General features: G+C 33.5%; 1 protein-coding gene across 3 annotated transcripts in view; it reads right to left on the minus strand.

Annotated features, from left to right (window-relative positions):
- The window catches only part of SNX13 (sorting nexin 13), a 150,142-nt gene that overhangs the window by 15,827 nt on the left and 116,624 nt on the right, over window positions 1-17,691 (minus strand). For 2 of the 3 annotated variants that reach the window (XM_040260618.1, XM_040260617.1), the window contains 5 exons: window positions 17,594-17,631; window positions 13,188-13,257; window positions 9,211-9,350; window positions 4,489-4,596; window positions 2,413-2,523 (listed from right to left, as the gene is read on the minus strand). In XM_040260618.1, coding sequence (XP_040116552.1) covers window positions 2,413-2,523; window positions 4,489-4,596; window positions 9,211-9,350; window positions 13,188-13,257; window positions 17,594-17,631 — 467 coding nt within the window. Of the gene's footprint in view, window positions 1-2,412; window positions 2,524-4,488; window positions 4,597-9,210; window positions 9,384-13,187; window positions 13,258-17,593; window positions 17,632-17,691 lie in introns of all 3 variants that reach the window. The other variant, XM_040260615.1, reaches the window with a different exon arrangement.

Genomic DNA, 17,691 nt, shown 5'->3' on the forward strand with positions numbered 1-17,691 from the left:
CTGGCCCATAAATTTTGCAAAGCTAGGCAAATTGTGTGACCAAGATAATGTGTTATAAAGTATTATTTCTCAAGCTCTGATTCAGCTCAGTTCAGTAGCTCAGTAGTATCCGACTCTTTGAGACCCCATAAACCGCAGCACACCAGGCCTCCCTGTCCCCCCAAACCCATGTCCATTGAGTCAGTGATGCCATCCATCTCATCCTCTGTCGTCCCTTTCTCCTCCTGCCCTCAATCTTTCCCAGCATCAGGGTCTTTTCCAATGAGTCGGCTCTTCACATCAGATGGCCAAAGCATTGGAGTTTCAGCTTCAACATCAGTCCTTCCAATGAACACCCAGGACTGATCTCCTTTAGGATGGACTGGTTGGATCTCCTTGCAGCCCAAGGGACTCTCAAGAGTCTTCTCCAACACGACTAGCCACTGATAGAATGTTTGTAGATTATTTTCTCTAATAGCTATTTAATTTCCAGTGAAATACAATAAAGGAAAATATTAAACTACAATTTATCCAAAAAGGAAATGTAGCTGAAGACTCCTCTTGATATTCATGAAAATTATCCCAACAATCTGAAAGATGTCAAGATGAACTTAGTAATTATTAATATGATTTATGAAAATGTATGCTACTGTGGATTCCCAGAAGTGACTCAAAAGGATTTTTAGACTCTAGTAGTAATATTTTTAAAAAGTGACATGGAACTATTTGGAGATAAACACATACGTACATACACACACACACACACATGCACATGCTACTGTAGGGTGGTAAAAAAGAAATTGCCTACATTTAATATAATGCTCAAACCAGTCAATCCTGGAGGAAATCAACCATGAATATCACTGGAAGGACTGATGCTGAAGCAGAAGCTTCAGTACTTTGGCCACCTGATGTGAAGAGCTAACTCACTGGAAAAGACCCTGATGCTGGGAAACATTGAGGGCAGGAGGAAAAAGGGGCTATGGAGAATGAAATGGTTGGATGGTGGTATCACTGACTCAATGGACATGAGTTTGAGCAAACTCCAGGAGACAGTGAGGGACAGGGAAGCTTGGCATGCTGCAGTCCATGGAGTCACAGAGTTGGACAAAACTTAGCGACTAAACAATATAATGCTTCTTTTATCTCAAAAGGCTATTATCAATTTATAATTTATCTCAAATAGATGCAATCTTAAGAGATAAACTAAGGTAAACATAAAAAAGATGGAATATTAACATGCATCTCCAATAACAATAAAGCTATTTTAGAGTTGGAATTAAAACTCAATCACTTCAATCATGAAATACAAAGATAAGGTCACCATATTTTCCCCCCATCATTATAAAATACATAACCTAGTATTTCTTATTAAAATAAAACATTCCATTTAGAAATATTAACATTCACTTGGATGTTAAACCATAGTATCCTTGAGAGATCATTTGAAGTTCTTACAGTTGTTAATTCTTAGTTGTACCAATTCCTTAATCTTTTTTAAACAAGTTAATCTTTTTATAGGGGATGAGAGGTGGGGAAGTCTTCTAATTTTCATTTTGAAATAACTTCAGACTTTTAAAAAGTTGCAAAAATAATACACAGAATTCCTACTTACAGTTTCCCCAACTAATGCCGCAGCTCCTGTTACTATTGTTACTACTTCTAAGAGCCAACACTGATTCAGACAGGCACTGTCATACATAGATTATTTCATTTGATTCACACATGCTCTAAATTGAGGATTAACACCTTCAATCTTGAGGAAACAAAAGGCCCAGAGGTCAAGTAACATTTTGCAGGCCACAACTAATAAATGGCAGAACAGGAATTTGAACCAAACGCTGCCTGATTCTACTGTTTGCCTTCTCACCCAGTGAGCTCTCTCACCCAACCTGAGCAGTAAATCATTTATTGTCTTAATCTAGCATCTTACTTCCAGAACAGGCCTGTGTCCCTAAAAATTTAAATAATAACTATTTCACTCAAAAGGCATAAATACTTTTAGGACAGAGTCTTCTTAACATTTTTACTATCCTTACTCCAATTAAAAGACATTTCCTCCCAATAAGAAGGATTAACAGCTCCTTCTTAAACTAATGAAAGCCTGTGGCTTGTCTTAGGCCAACTTTCCTTAAAGCATCACTTCAGAAACAAGGCTTTTATTTTTTTTCCCCCTCCCCTTTCCAGCTACTACTAGATCTTAATCTACATGTAAAAACAGGAGTTTATTAGATATGCCTATATATAGTAGGCTTGATAAAACATCAGTTCAGTCACTCAGACGTGTCTGACTCTTTGATAAAGCACAGAAGATACCAAAGAACATTTAATAAAATTTCTAGTTTTAAAACATACACATAAATTATCTTCTTTTACTGAAAACAAAGTAAGAAAACAGACCTATGAAGAAAGCCAATGCAATGGTCTGCTTACCTTGCGAGCAAAATCCCCTTTCCCTTTACTGTAGGCTTTGTTCTCAAGGAAATCATACACATAGTGAGCCAAGGCTGGAGACGCTTTCATCATTTCAGGAGTTAACAGTAACTAACAGGAAAAATAAGAGGCATCTTATATTGATAGGGTACTGGAAATTAACTACTACTAACAATGTCATCTGCTAGAAAGGTAAGAATGTATAGTAAAAAATGCTGTCATTATTTTTTAAAATATTAACACATTTATCTATTACCTATCTATTTACTTTAGCCTCACCATGTAGCATGTGGGCTCTTAGTTCCCCGCAGTGGAAGTGTGAAGTCCTAACCACTGGATTGCCAGGAAATTCCCCAAAATGTTATTTACTATTCCATTTTCACGTTTTTACAGCTTATAACTAAGAAGAGCCATAGTAGTAAACTGCTGTTATTCACATTCTAATTTTAAAGTTACCATTAATGGAAAGTACATAAAACAATTAAAATTAAAACTTTTAAGTATTATAAAGAGGACCCAAAACAAACTGTTGCTTTTACAACATGATATAGTCTAACATTCTAGCTTAATTCCTTCAATGAAACATGTTTAGACATATTGAGATCATTAGGTAAGATGCAGACAGTACAGCCACAACTAAAACATACATTTATGGCACCAGATTTTGAAAAAGGTGCTTATTTTCTAAATTTTATAAATAATTGATACAGATTTTAATGCAACTAAAGTTAATACATTCTAAAAAATCAAAATGTTTAACAAGTCATATAAATAATATCATTTAGCCTTGAGCCAGAAGACAAAGGTGAATAACAGCAGATTTATGTTTTTTCTATCCTTTCAGTAAACTGTAGTGCTATGGAATAGTTGTAAGCAAACTCAATTAAACTTATAAACATTTAAGAGAGAGAAAACTTCCCCAAAAATATCAAGTATAGTATTGGCTAAATTTCACTAAATATTAGGACATGGTCAGTAAATGTTTTATGTACAGTTTATATAAGAATTATTTTAAGTTCTGTGATCCATAGTCTGCTGCAACTATTCAACTCCAATGTAGTAGTGTAAAAGCAGTCATGCTGCTGCTGTTGCTGCTAGGTCGCTTCAGCCGTTTCCAACTCTGTGCAACCCCAGAGACGGCAGCCCACCAGGCTCCCCCGTCTCTGGGATTCTCCAGGCAAGAATACTGGAGTAGGTTGCCATTTCCTTCTCCAATGCATGAAAGTAAAAAGTGAAAGTGAAGTCGCTCAGTCATGTCCAACTCTTCGAGACCCCATGGACTGCAGCCTACCAGGCTCCTCCATCCGTGGGATTTTCCAGGCAAGAGTACTGGAGTGGGGTGCCACTGCCTTCTCCGAAAAGTAGTCATAGACAGCAGTAAACGAAACGAGTGGCTGTGTTCTAATAATATAATAAACTCTAATAAACAGGTGGCAGACTGGATATGGTCTGTAGGCTGGAATTTGCTGACTCCTAAAGAGTGAAGTGGGGAGCTAATATTAACAGATGAGACATCTTTATAAATCATTCATTAGTATAAAAAACCATAAAGTGATATTATTAAAATCTGGTATTTGGGTACTACTTTCTAAAATAAAGTTATTTCTGACAGTCCTTACGCAGGAAATAACTTATGAGACACATTTTATTATTTCTGAAGTGAAATCTTCCGGGTGTGTGTATATATCTGTGTGTGTGTGTAGGTGTGGGTGTGGGTATGGGTATGTATTCATCCAAACCTGAAGGTACGATTTCTAGCACTGAGTGTGTGGGTGTGTGTACAGGTGTGGGTGTGTAGGCGTGTGTGGGGGTGTGGGTGGGGGGGTGGGTGTGGGTATGTTTTCATTCAAACCTGAAGGTAAAATTTCAGGCACTGAGTGTCCAGAAAACTTCTAAATTAATAAACAGAGAAATAATGTTCATAAATTACTGATCAGATTGCAAGTCACATCTCAGCACCTCAAAAGTGGCTGCTATCTCACTATTACAGTAAAAACATTCTCTACCAAAGAAATCAGCTGTATTTGTGTGCTCTATTAAAATGAAACCTACGAGTAATAATAAACCTGAACTTACCTGCAAATATGCATTTAGATCTTTCTTTCTCTTTTCTAAAAAATCTCTATCCATATTATTAAAAGTCTTTTTACCAGGAAGCTTTAATATGCTTGAGAGATTTTCAAACTACAAAACAAAATACATTCAATAATCTTAGATTATTTTTACAAAAAGAGAAAAGTATTTTCCAAGTGACAATTTCTCTATGTATCAGAAGTATCTTAAACAGATTTTGCAATATATTTTATCTTATTAAGCCAAAATCAGAAAATATAAAATACTGTGCAAATATATCCAAACCACAGTTCTAATGTTATTACAAAGAAGTTATTTTCTAAGAATGACAAACGTGAATAACTGATGAACCACATGGTTTTTCATTTTAATAATCTCTCTGATTTTAAGATCATTCAAAATTTTCATTACAAAAGGTTTTAAAAAACATTTTGATTAAAAACCTTTTGACAAGAATAAAGTATTAGCAAATAAACTATTAATAATCAAAGTTATGAGTTTCTGGTTTCTTGAAAAAACTCAAGGAAATATTTTTATATTGATGATTTCAAATCAGTTAATCACTGTAATAGCTAACTATTAAAAGTAGAAGAGGCAAACTTCAAAATATAGATTACAGCTATAACTCTGTCTATATAATGACATATAGTATAACAGATACTTTCCCCCTGTATGAAACTACATGAAAAATAAATTCATAATAACTAAGAAAATAAAAGAGCTATATAGCATATATCTTATATTTGTAAAGCCACTAACAAAAACAAGTGTACATATCTGAAGTTTAGCCATCTATAGACTTCACCTTCAGAAGTCCAGATAGTTAGCAATCCACCATGCCTTGTTAAAGCACAGATTTTAACCATACTAGCTGCTAACAAAGTGGAAGAACAACGTCATTCAGCAAGTTATTGTGCGTGGCCAACAATATCTAGTATCTAAAACTTCAATGAGGAGCTTCATTGCTTTTCCTGTGCAATACATATCCAGGAAGCAACAAGCTTTCTAAAACCATTCTTTGATTAAATAACAACAGACAACAATGAGTGTGTAGAGAAAACTCATTCTTGGCGCAGAGATTAAAGAAAAGAGGAAATGAAAAGGTGTAGGATAATTTTCATCCCCAAACTGGAAGATTCTGATAAATTATTAAGTGGAATGACAAATCAGATGGTTGCGTGGAGCTATAATGTGGCAAGTTCATCACATATTATGCATGAAAGTTGAAAGTAGTTCTTTTACTCTAGCCAAGGAAAAAAAAAAGTGGGGGCAGTAATTTTCAGGGAAAATGTTATGCTGTAGTCACAAATTTGGTGGTTCACAAAAGTATAAGAATGGGTTTTTATTGAATATGAATGTATAATATCCTGGTTTTAATTTTTTTAAACCACATTTTATAGAAGTAAATTTACATTTTTCAAGGTGTTCTAAAAGATATTTGGTTTCCTGGAATATGACTTTTCAATGGTATCTTAAACTACTGATTGAATTTTACAGAATGCATGGTTTATTTAGGCATTACCAATATATTTTATTCCCTCATAATTCACATGTTGAAACCTTAACCTCCAGTACTTCAGAAGTGGCTGTATTTGGAGACAAGGCCTTCAGAGAGGGAATAAAATCAAAACAAAGCCCCTATAAGAGGGATTCAAAGAGCCATCAGGAATGGCAGCATACAATTAAAAGTCATGTGAGGCCATATTCAGCACCATCTGAAAGCCAAGGAGAGCTGACTCAAGAGAAATCAAACTTGCCAACAACTTGATCTTGGACTTCTAGCTTCCAAAACTATAAGAAAACAGATTTCTTGTTGTTTAAGCTGGGTATTTTGTTATGGCAGTTCTAGTAAACTAACATACCAAGGGAATATAGCAGTACTCCTCAAAACAACAATTTTCAAAATTTTGAAACATTAAATCTTATTAATAAAAATTTAAATGTAACAGTTATTTTCTTAAAGTCTAAATTATCAAGCTGGTTTTAAAATTATCTGTCTGTACCAGAAGCATTATGTCTAACAGTTTTTCTCAATATTGTTATTTTAAAAGGAAGAAAAATGGAAAAATTTAATACTCTATATTAATTCATTATTAGTTTGACATTTAAAAGATTATTTACAAGTACAAAGTAGTCCATTCCCTGCAAAGTAATAGGATTTCCTCTGCCAAAAAGTCACAAAAATATTTTTAAATGAATAAAAAAAAAGAAACCTACCTAAAGAACTAATATAAATTAAAATATATTTCAATGTTCAAAAAGAACTCAAATACTATACATAAATCACAGACATTCCAAACCCAAAGATTTTATCTTTCCACACTGAATGTCAGGTCTAGAAAATTTGAAAAACATTTAGAATTTTTTATTAGAAGGATTCAAAGTTCATTTATATCCAAACATATAAATACATTTTATTCAGTTATCTTAATGCATACTTAATATTTTTAAATCATTGGTATTTTATTTATAAACATAAGCTGCATATTTAGGAATAAGCATCCAATAAAACTGAAAGGCACAGAGTTATCCACTGGAACGCAAGCTCTTAGAGGCAAGGACTCAGTCTGTCCTGTTCACGGTCATAAGCTGAATAATGAACTGGTAGAGGTGGGATCATTTCTAAAATAATTTGGACATTCAACATTTTAATTATTTTCTTTTTTTCCCTTGAATTTATTATTTTTTTCCCTTGAATTTAAAAAGGAAAAAAAATTTCATCCTGAAGCCCCCTCCCACCTCCCTCTTCATCCCATTCCTCAATTATTTTCTTTTAATCCTATAAATCTTTATCCATAAAGTATCAAATTAAGACTATAAAATTATAAAACATTAAAGAAAACAAGTAATAGTTCAAATGTTTAGAATGGGAAAAAAATTTATGTCACAAAGTTAAAGAAACAAAATGAAATTTGTTCTAAAATAATTTTAATACTTAGAGAGCTCTATGGAGTTAAAAGTTATTTGCATCCACTGGTTGTACTGTTGCCACCAGTGAACTAAAAGTTCACTGCATTTTCTTATAGGATTTGTTTTAAAAATATAAATATAAAATAAAACTAAAAATATAAATAAGGCAGAACTAAAAGGCAAACAGTATGAGTCTTATTTACAAGTGCTTAGTACTTTCCTTAAACCTAAAATTTCACTTAACAAGCTTAGGTTTTAATTTCTTAAGCTCCAAAAGCAATCCATATGCGTTAGTAATCACATACTACTGTAACTTTAACACATCCACTTCATTTGTCTGCACTGAGCACTTTAAAACTGAATTGTGCTTTATCAGTTAGTTGCATTTGATTTTGGTGCTGTACTGAAAAGTAAATTTTCTACATGAATTGTTCTATTAATAGAGTTTTTTTAAAGTACATTCTTTATATTTGTCGATCTATAAACACAGTATTTACAGTCAGCCAGCCTAGAATCTTTAAGCAATGATTATTCCTCTGAACAGTAGGAAAAAATTACAACTATTCACACAAAGAAAATTTCATATTATACCAAATTCCCATAAATTTGCAAGTAACTAAAACTACTCTCAGTAATTCACATTACTTTAAAATTTGTCTTGTTAGGTTAAAGTGTGACGATGAAAAGGAAGACATATATGAACTATGTGATTAAAAAAAAAAAAATCAAACAGGAATTTTGGGGGGCAGAAATTATTTCACCTTTGCAAACAAATCAAGCCAAACATGGAGATCTATTTAACAAGAACAATAGAAGAGATATGCCCAGAGTTATTAATTTCCTTATGAATATAATTAAAAACAGTCCTTTTAATATGGGCTTGTGGAGTCAATAATAACCTGGTTTCTAAACACTTTAATGCTTTATTAGTAGGTTATCTCACTCTATTTACAAAATATTTTAATGAGATAATTATGGTGCCAACCATACATTTTCTACATCCTAAGTGAAAGGTATATTTTCTGATTACTTATGTAGTAAAACGTCATTTCAAAGCTTTAGCTCACCCAATCAAATGTTATCATCATTATTATTTTATTGGCTTACCAATAATTATATATTTTAAAACACTGCATGAAAGATTATCATGACTTAAAATAAATTTCAGATTACCTATTCCAATTAATCCACTGATAATTTATTTTGTTCTAAGTTAAAAAGAAGAAAAAATATTTAATAAAAGATAAAACAGAGAAAAATAAAAATATTTACATTTGTTATGTTTAAGAGTCCTCATACTTCTATGAAACAAGAGAGCTGTATTTGGTAAGAATTAAAATCATTATTTGATTAATTTTAAATATAATTTAGGTTTCGGTTCTTCATACAACTTAGTGGAGGATTTACCTGTTAGTAGTTGGGAAAGGATGCTATTTAAAATAACCACAGCTTTAAATTATATTACCGAACAGAAAATCACAAATGTCTTATAATGATCTCTATCTATATGTTAAATAAACCCAAATACCTAAGCAAAGGACAAGATACACACACTCTTAAAATCAGACATACACATTTATTCTAATTTTCCAAGGTATATCATTGGTACTTTGTCATTAGTCCACAATGATTAGGACTGTTTAAAATTTATTAGTTAAATGGACAAAAACATTCTAGCATTCACTGTTGATTATAAAAAATTGTTACCTTATTTTCTTAGCTTTGGTCATACCTTACCATTACTCACAACCATTTAGAATCAAACATGGAATCATGGAACAATATAAAGTACACAAACTTTAAAAATCTCACTACCTGTTCGGTGATCCTCATGTGGAAGTCATGGAAGTCACTGTAGCGACGGTAGGTTTTCCACATCTCCTCAGTGTTCACATTGCGCCGGTGTACAGTGATGGCATACAATGCGTATGTCTTGCCGTGATCATTACAAACGCCTGCCACAGCATATGGGTCATAGTGAGCATATACTAGTCATTTAAGACAAAATGAAGAGGAACAAAAGACACAAAAAGGAGGAAGATGAAGAACGAAAACAAAAAGGACAACATGAAATGGAGAATTTGAAATGACAGATAAGACAAAAGGATGTCACCAGGGTAAAATAGACTCCTGTCATCTGTACTCACAGCCATAAGATGTTATACGTGTTGGTTACATTATAAAACGACCTACAAGGCTATCATGATACTACCAACTACACAGTGATGTCCACTTTGGATTCTCTTTCCAAAGAGCTTTTAACAGAAACAAAACAATACCTTCTGTGTTAGCCTTCACTGTTCAGCTGTAGCTCAATTAATATTGATAGCTCTGAAACTGAACTGCAAGCAAAAGCTACAGGGTAAGGTCTATCTGGACTTCCCAGGTGGCTCTGTGGTAAAGAATCCGCCTGCCGATGAAGGAGATGCAGGTTTGATCCCTGGGTTGGGAAGATGCCCTGGAGGAGGAAATGGCAACCCACTCCAGAATTCTTGCCTGGAGAATCCCAGGGACAGAGGAGCCTGGCAGGCTATAGCCAATGACAAGACTGAGTGACTAAAACCACCACAAACAACAAGATCTATCTGATCTTTTGGCAAGTCTTTCTCATTCAAAATATACAGCAATTTACAAGTGTAATTTATTCTGAAGACTTTTCTAAGAAGTCTTTTTTTCTACTGAATTGACAGAAACGATCCAAGTCAGGCAGTCTTAAAAATCAAAACCTATTCCTATTTTGTACAGATCTTAAGTAAAGAGATGTACTTTGAATAATTCTTTCTTATTTTCCATTTTCCCACCTCAAAGCCATGTTGTACTCTACTCAAGATCACCTTTTCAGGTCTCCAACAGTTTACTAAGTCTCCACTCATCTTTACCTGGTCTGCTTTTTAATTCATTCACTCACCTTAATTTCAATAATTATTTTTTTATTTCTATAACTGGATGTGGTTCTTTTTTACAGTGTGGTATTCTTGCCTTATTTTATCTCTATGATTATTTTTATCATACTCCTTGTGGTACACAACTCCTTGAGGATGGCTGAATCTTACATCACCCACATGTGATATAAGACAGCCTTTCAATTTCATATGAGTGATACCATTCCCAACCATGACCTTGACATTCTTTGTTCTTTCCTCTGACAGTAGGCTAAGTTCTTCTAGTTCCTCTTTCATATCAAGTCACCCTCTGTGAATGTGGGCTTTATGCAAAGGCCTGTGGTTCCAGGCTTTCCTCTGCCTTAGCCCATTTGTGCCTCTTTTAAATTTGAGGACAAAGAAATGCTATCAAAATCAAAGGAGCAGTCTTTACATTCCTATAAGCTCTTTGGCTTCAACTCCTCTTCATCTCCCTATATTTGCTTTTCCTCATAGTCTATTCCACCTGTAGATTTCCCCTTTTAGGTATTTTTATTCTACTGTTTTCAGTTTTTCTATGTGTAGGAAGCACAATTTTGCATAGCAATTTAGACTATCATGTTGACCAGAAGTATAAATTGCTCTTGTAAAAAAAACAAGTGGCCAAGCTTTGGAGCTGACTAAATATTTTGTTATTTTGTACATACTTAGGCAAAGAAAGGTCTGAGCAGCTTCTTAGTAAATTAATCACAAAACAGCTACAAATCTATACTGGCAAATGCAGTTCTACAGAAATCTCTCCCAGGTTTTCTTGAAAGTTTTTCTAAAATTTGCACTTTGTATTTAGAATTGTCCTTCATTTCCTTTCCACCTAATATCAGTGTTCCTGATTTGACAAAATATAAGACGGGACTGATGTTGAAGCTGAAACTCCAATACTTTGGCCACCTGATGTGAAGAGCGGGCTCATTTGAAAAGACCCTGATACCAGGAAAGATTGAGGGCAGGAGAAGGGGATGAAAGAGGGCAAGATGGTTGGATGGCATCACCTACTCAATGGACATGGGTTTGGGTGGACTCTGGGAGTTGGTGATGGACAGGGAGGCCTGGCGTGCTGCAATTCACGGGGTTGCAGAGTCGGACATGACTGAGCGACTGAACTGAACTGAAGACTGGGGATAGACCTGGGTCATCTTGCTGTCAGAGACTTTATTATTCACTGTTCACCTCTTTCAATTATCTTTCACTCGGAGACCTATGCAGAACAAACTGTACAACACTTTCATCACATTAAAAAACCACCATCACTCAACAGTGTCAGCGTGCCAACAAGGCAATGGCTTTACATGCTGTGTTCAAGAAAGGTTTGGGAAAGGAAAATGGAAATCAGGGGCCACTTAGGCAGCAAACCATAACCAACTAGGAGTTAATAAAAACAAGGAAACTAGTAAGAAACAGAAAAGGAAAGAAGAAAGGAATTTCAGAGAGCATTTAAAAAAATAATAATCAGATTTGTTACAAACTTGATAGGCAGGGAGATCAGACTACGATGGGTGCACAAAAGGAAGAATATGGGGCTATTATAAAACAAGCCCTAAGATACAAAGGTAATTTGATTTTAAAAGATAATGAGGCTACATACATTTTAAGATGATGGTGAGATATTACAGTGGAAATAAGAGGTTGTGTTTTCATTAGGACAATGTTACTACTCAGAGCAGGTGCTGTGCAACCTCTTTGTTACTAATCTATAACCAGATAAGGAACTAGGGCTGGAATATAAATAAATCTCATCACTAAGCGTATATCTAACCCAGCCAATATTTTTTAAAACAAGATTCCTCAATGAAGGGCCAGTCCACTAGTCCAAGAATCATTCCATAAGTGCACTGCACTAGCTCTACTTCCTGTCATAAGGTTAAGGACATGGGCTCCAGACTCAAAGAGACTCTGGAGCCCAACTAGTAAATGGTTACCGAACAAACACTAATATATAATGCCCACCATGTAACTACTAATACAATTAGTTTATTAGTTCTATGAGGCAAGTATTACTATTATCCCATGTCACAGATGAGGAATTAAGATACAGAGAATTTAAGACTCATCCAAGTTCACCCAACCATTAAGTGGCAAAGCTGGGGTTTAAACCCAAGCAATTTAGATAAAAAGTTGTGCTCTTAACCACTCTAGTGTACTGCCTCTTTAGTGATTATACATAATTTTGTCTGACAGAAATAACAACTTATTAAAAATGCTTAGTATTATGCTTCCATATTCTTTAAGAAGCTGATAAACACTTGTTGAATGAATGGACAAAACAGCTAGAATATCAGAATCCTCAGAAAAGAGAGATCCACATAAGAATCATGAGAAGCCAGATAAGAAAACCATCACTGACATTATCTAATAACTCAATAACAATGATGAAATTATTTTTTTCCTCAATTCACTAGCCATTTTGCACACATGCTAATTCAGTCATGAATCTCACCTAATCCAAGCATTTCTTGTTTTCATTTCTTGTTCTCCTATACAAAAGCTTCATTTACCCAGAAATCTACTGACTTCTGCATGTATGAAAACAAACAGCAAACTAAAATCTGCCCCAAAACAATTTAATAAGAATTATGCAGACAATTATCAGCTAGACTCAAAGAAAAGATTGGTTTCAAAGTTTACCAGCAATGACAAAGTGCTCAGAATTTATCCTTTTTCAAATGATAACAGTAACAACCTTAAAGAAAGGAAATACACATATAATAATAAACATTATAGAATTTAATGAAGAATATGTTCCAGAAAAAAAAGTAACATGAAAATATGGCTAAAGAACAGAAAAATGATTTGTTAAAATAAATGTGGAAGGTAAGGTAGGGGTAATGATACTCAATAGTTTTTAAGTAATAATTAAACCACAAAGTCTCTTACCAGTGTCTGAAATGTAAGCGTGAAGTTGTACTGAGTCATCAGAAGATACATTTGAAAGGTCATCTAAAGACTGATGAGGGAAAAAAATTAGAAAACAAAAATGTTAAATTCTATAGGAAAGAAAGTATTAAAGATTTCTATATCATATACATTATTCATTTTTGCTCTATGTCCTTATCTGTACCTCCCTCTCACAAACAATAATTCTCTTTGTTTATACTAGTAGGAGAAAGAGAAGATAAGATTAAACCATAAAACAAAGTAATTTAATAATCAACTTAATAAATAATCAGATTATTTCTCCCTTCATTACCTGTCCACATACTATAATTTGCTTCTTCTCAATTATATTCACTATATGGCAAGAAAAAATGTGGATAAAAATAAGTAGATATGTTCTTTATTATCATTTTTTACTTTACAACATTGTATTGGTTTTGCCATACACAGACATGAATCTGGCATGGGATACATGTGTTCCCTATCCTGAACCCCCCTTCCACTCCCTTCCCCAAGTAGACATGTTCTTAAATCAACATTTCACTTTTTTAATGTTGAAATATATTAGAGCCAACTGTGTATTAACACTTTTGTTAACTTAGAAATAATTTTAGTTAAGACTCCTTATCATAATTGTACGTACATTAAAGGGTATGTGAGGACTAAATGAAGACATGTAAAACGTTTAGAAGACTGCCTAACACAAAAAGTGTTAGCTAATATTATGATTATTTACTAAATGAAGTGAATCTACAGTTAAGCTTTAGTTATTTTTAAAAAAATAATTCCATAAACAAAAATTATTACTGATTGATTCAAAATAAATTTTATATCTATAGACTTTGGCTCAAAACATCTTTGCTCCTTGTCCACACACCCACACTTACACAGAAGGGAACATAAGCATATAATGAAGGCGAGACTGTATGGAAAAGAGTTAACACAACAGACCTTAAGTTGCTCTCCTTAGAAAGGACGGCCTGGGACAATATCTTGGAAGTTAGATTTAGAAAAAGATCCCATCAATCCTAACTGCTTAAGTGGCTTACTCTACCTAAACTATCTGTACAGACAACGTGGTTTATACCAAATACCCGCTTTCCTTCTGGGAGTCAGTTCAGTATATGCGAGACAAATGGCGCCTTGTGTGATCTACCTCCAATAAAAACCCGGGGCACTTGAGTCTCAGATGAGCTTTCCTGGTAGCAGCATTTCACACATGCTGTCATATTCACTGCCAGCGCAGTTAAGTCTGTGCTATGTGACTTCCATGGGAGAAGATTTGTGGAAACTTGAGCCCAGTTTTTTCTGGACTTTGCCCCATCCACCTTTTCCCTTTGCTGATTCTGCTTTATATCTTTCCGCTGTAATAAATTTTAGCTGTGAGTACATCTATGCTGGGGTCTGTGAGTCCTCTTAGTAAATCAGTGAACACAGGAGTGGTCTTAGAGACCTATAAACACACAGACTATATGATTCAGATATATTTTACACTTGAAAAACCATGGGATCTGAATGAACTTTGGATTCCTAATGTGGTATTACCAGTTATTAACGAGTCATCTAAATGACCTTAATGCAATCATGCATATGACATAAAGCCATTTAAAATCAAGCAATTGCATCCTAAGAAGAAAGCCAAAATTCTATCTACCAAAGACTGATCATCAGAAGAAACAAAATTTGCTAACTCCATACAGATGATCCACAAGTTGAGTGGGAAAACTATTCAATTAAATTAGATCTAGTCCAGACTTCGCCACTGATAACCTTAATAGACTTTAGCCATATCAGTAAGGCTTTCTTGTATTTCACTTTTCCCAGTGGTAATGGTGTAATATCTGTTCTACAACTCTATCAGAATATAATGTGGATGAAAATACTTTGAAAAGAATTAAAATGCATTTAATTTTTAAACTAATCTACAACAAAACATTTTGACAAATAGCAGAACCTTTGTTTTAGAATTATTTTCCCATGAAAGATAGAACCCCAAAGGAAATGGAATATTCTACAAAATTTAAAATTGTTATCTACTGTAATCTTCTTCTAACTGTAAGCTAGCACAGGGAATATAAAACAATCACTTTTTTCAAAAAAGCATTATTTACTGGTAACCTTCCTTTGTAGGTAAACATATAAAAAGTTATATGCTGTTTTCTTATTACTTTAACCATATTAGCATCTTATACTATGCAAGCCAGAAGCTGTTGAAAAACTCTGTATATAAATGTCTTTTCTAGCACATGTAAAATATGCAATTAATATTTGCATTAAGTATGATGGAAAAAATTCAATGAAATGTCTCTTAACCATTAGTCACAGTTATCACGCATGTGTAAATATCAACCAGACTATATAAAGTTACAACTGATGACATTATAACCATGGAACCACACTGTGATTTAGAAGTATAAGAACTGATTAATCAAAGAAAACTGTGATTTCAAAACAAGTGCATTAATGTTGTCCTGAAATAAAACACAGTTTGCAAAGTGACTATGGGTTAAGATTCTTGAACTTCTTGCCAAAAAAAGAAGTGTTTTCTGTAACATTATGCTAGGATGAAAACCAAAAATTGAAATTTACTATGATAATCAATTCAGCAAACGGAACTACAATGGCACTTCGAAAATGCTTATAATCTGTGTGCTAATCTCAATCAAAAAATGAGTAAACCACCACATTAAATATTTTCTTTGCTTAGTTTGCTGGAATAAATTATAATGATCAGTTTATAATTTTAATACAATTAATAAATATTATCTTCATTAAATATGAAAAAACAATAGTCTTAAGAACAATTTTTTGTAATCAAACTATTTTAAAAATGCAACTGTTTATTCAAATTTATCTATGTATTTAAAAAAAAGAATCCAAAAGATTCCAGCTACTTAAAAGCTTGGATTTAACAGATTTGTGTGAAAACAAAAACTGTAAGTCACTGATGTCAAGTGTCACCTTTTTTAATTCACAGACTGTTTTGCTTTATATCACTATATGATAAAAGGAATCTCTTTTATTTGAAAAAGTATTTATTCCAGATAGGGAATGAAGAAAAAAATATTTTTTAATAATGTTCAAACACTTACATGAACTAAAAACATGAATACTAAAAAATTTCAATGCAAGGAAAAGTTTCATCATATTTGGAAACTTTTTCTTCCTAATGGGCATTATATTGCTAACACTGTTCAGTCTCCAGAAGCTATTCCTTTTTGTCATAACTCTATGGAATATTAGAAGCAAACGATAACGATACCAGAGAATTTAGGAAAATACTTAAAATGTTACAAAATATCTGACATAACACTATGGCTGATTTGCTTTAGTGTTTTGTTAAAGGTTATACGTTGTACCTTCACTTTCACTTTTCACTTTCATGCACTAGAGAAGGAAATGGCAACCCACTCCAGTATTCTTGACTGGAGAATCCCAGGGGCAGAGGAGCCTAGTGGGCTGCCGTCTATGGGGTGGCACAGAGTCGGACACGACTAAAGCAACTTAGCAGCAGCAGCATACGTTGTACAATAATGGAACATTTATACAATAAGGTCATTTTAGAAATAAATGCCATACTAAGGAACATAAGACAATGGACCTCTCAACTACTTATCTATTGCAAAAAGTTCAAAAGAAAAAGTCATGTAGGTAGTAGAATGAAAAACAAAGCAAACAATCTCTCCCCATCCTCAACAAATTCTGGACAGAAACTTGCACACAACACTAAAGCACATCCCTAGTAGCATTTTATGAAAACAAGGTATTCAATGGTAAGCATGGATATATAAGAGAACTGAAGTGTTCATTATTTCACATTTCACCTTGAATATATGAAATGCCAGTGAAGTTTATATGCTAAAAATGTGTCATTCTTAAACCTGTAATCATGGAATACAGTTGCTTAATTCTTGTAAAATCCTCTAAGCTTAAAAAAAAATTTTTTTTTTTCAATATCCTGAACTTGTTAGTATGGACCTTAAGAAATATCTTTAGGTTTTCAGGCATCCCAACCAGTTTTATATTTCTTTTCTAATTACAAGAAGAAAAAACTAATTCTAACGTAAACATTTATGTGTCATAAATTTACTGCCCATCATAGCACTGATCAGAGTGAAATATTAAATACTGAGGTTGAAAATAATGAAATCATTATTATCACTTGCAACTAAATCAGGCAGGTGATTTAAACCCATTTTTTAAAAAGAAAATAAACTTCATTTCATTAAGTTCTAATCCACAGATCCCTTATATGTGAATTTAATATTTCTATAGAAGTGCAACAGCTTCTTATAAAGGATGATTTGAGGGTTCTAATATATCATTTATTTACATATGTTAAGGCTCAGTTTTTCATATTATTTTCAGGCCACTTTAAGAATCAAAGTAGTCATAACAGTACTTACCAAATTTATGCTTCCTGTAGGAGACCCATTAAAAGATTCTGTGAGAAGGAAAATTCAACTTAGTATACAGTCAAAAACTCTTCGAACAGTGCTTTAGC

The sequence above is a fragment of the Oryx dammah genome, unplaced genomic scaffold (genome assembly GCF_014754425.2).
Source record: "Oryx dammah isolate SB20612 unplaced genomic scaffold, SCBI_Odam_1.1 HiC_scaffold_18, whole genome shotgun sequence".
Lineage (NCBI taxonomy): Eukaryota > Metazoa > Chordata > Mammalia > Artiodactyla > Bovidae > Oryx > Oryx dammah.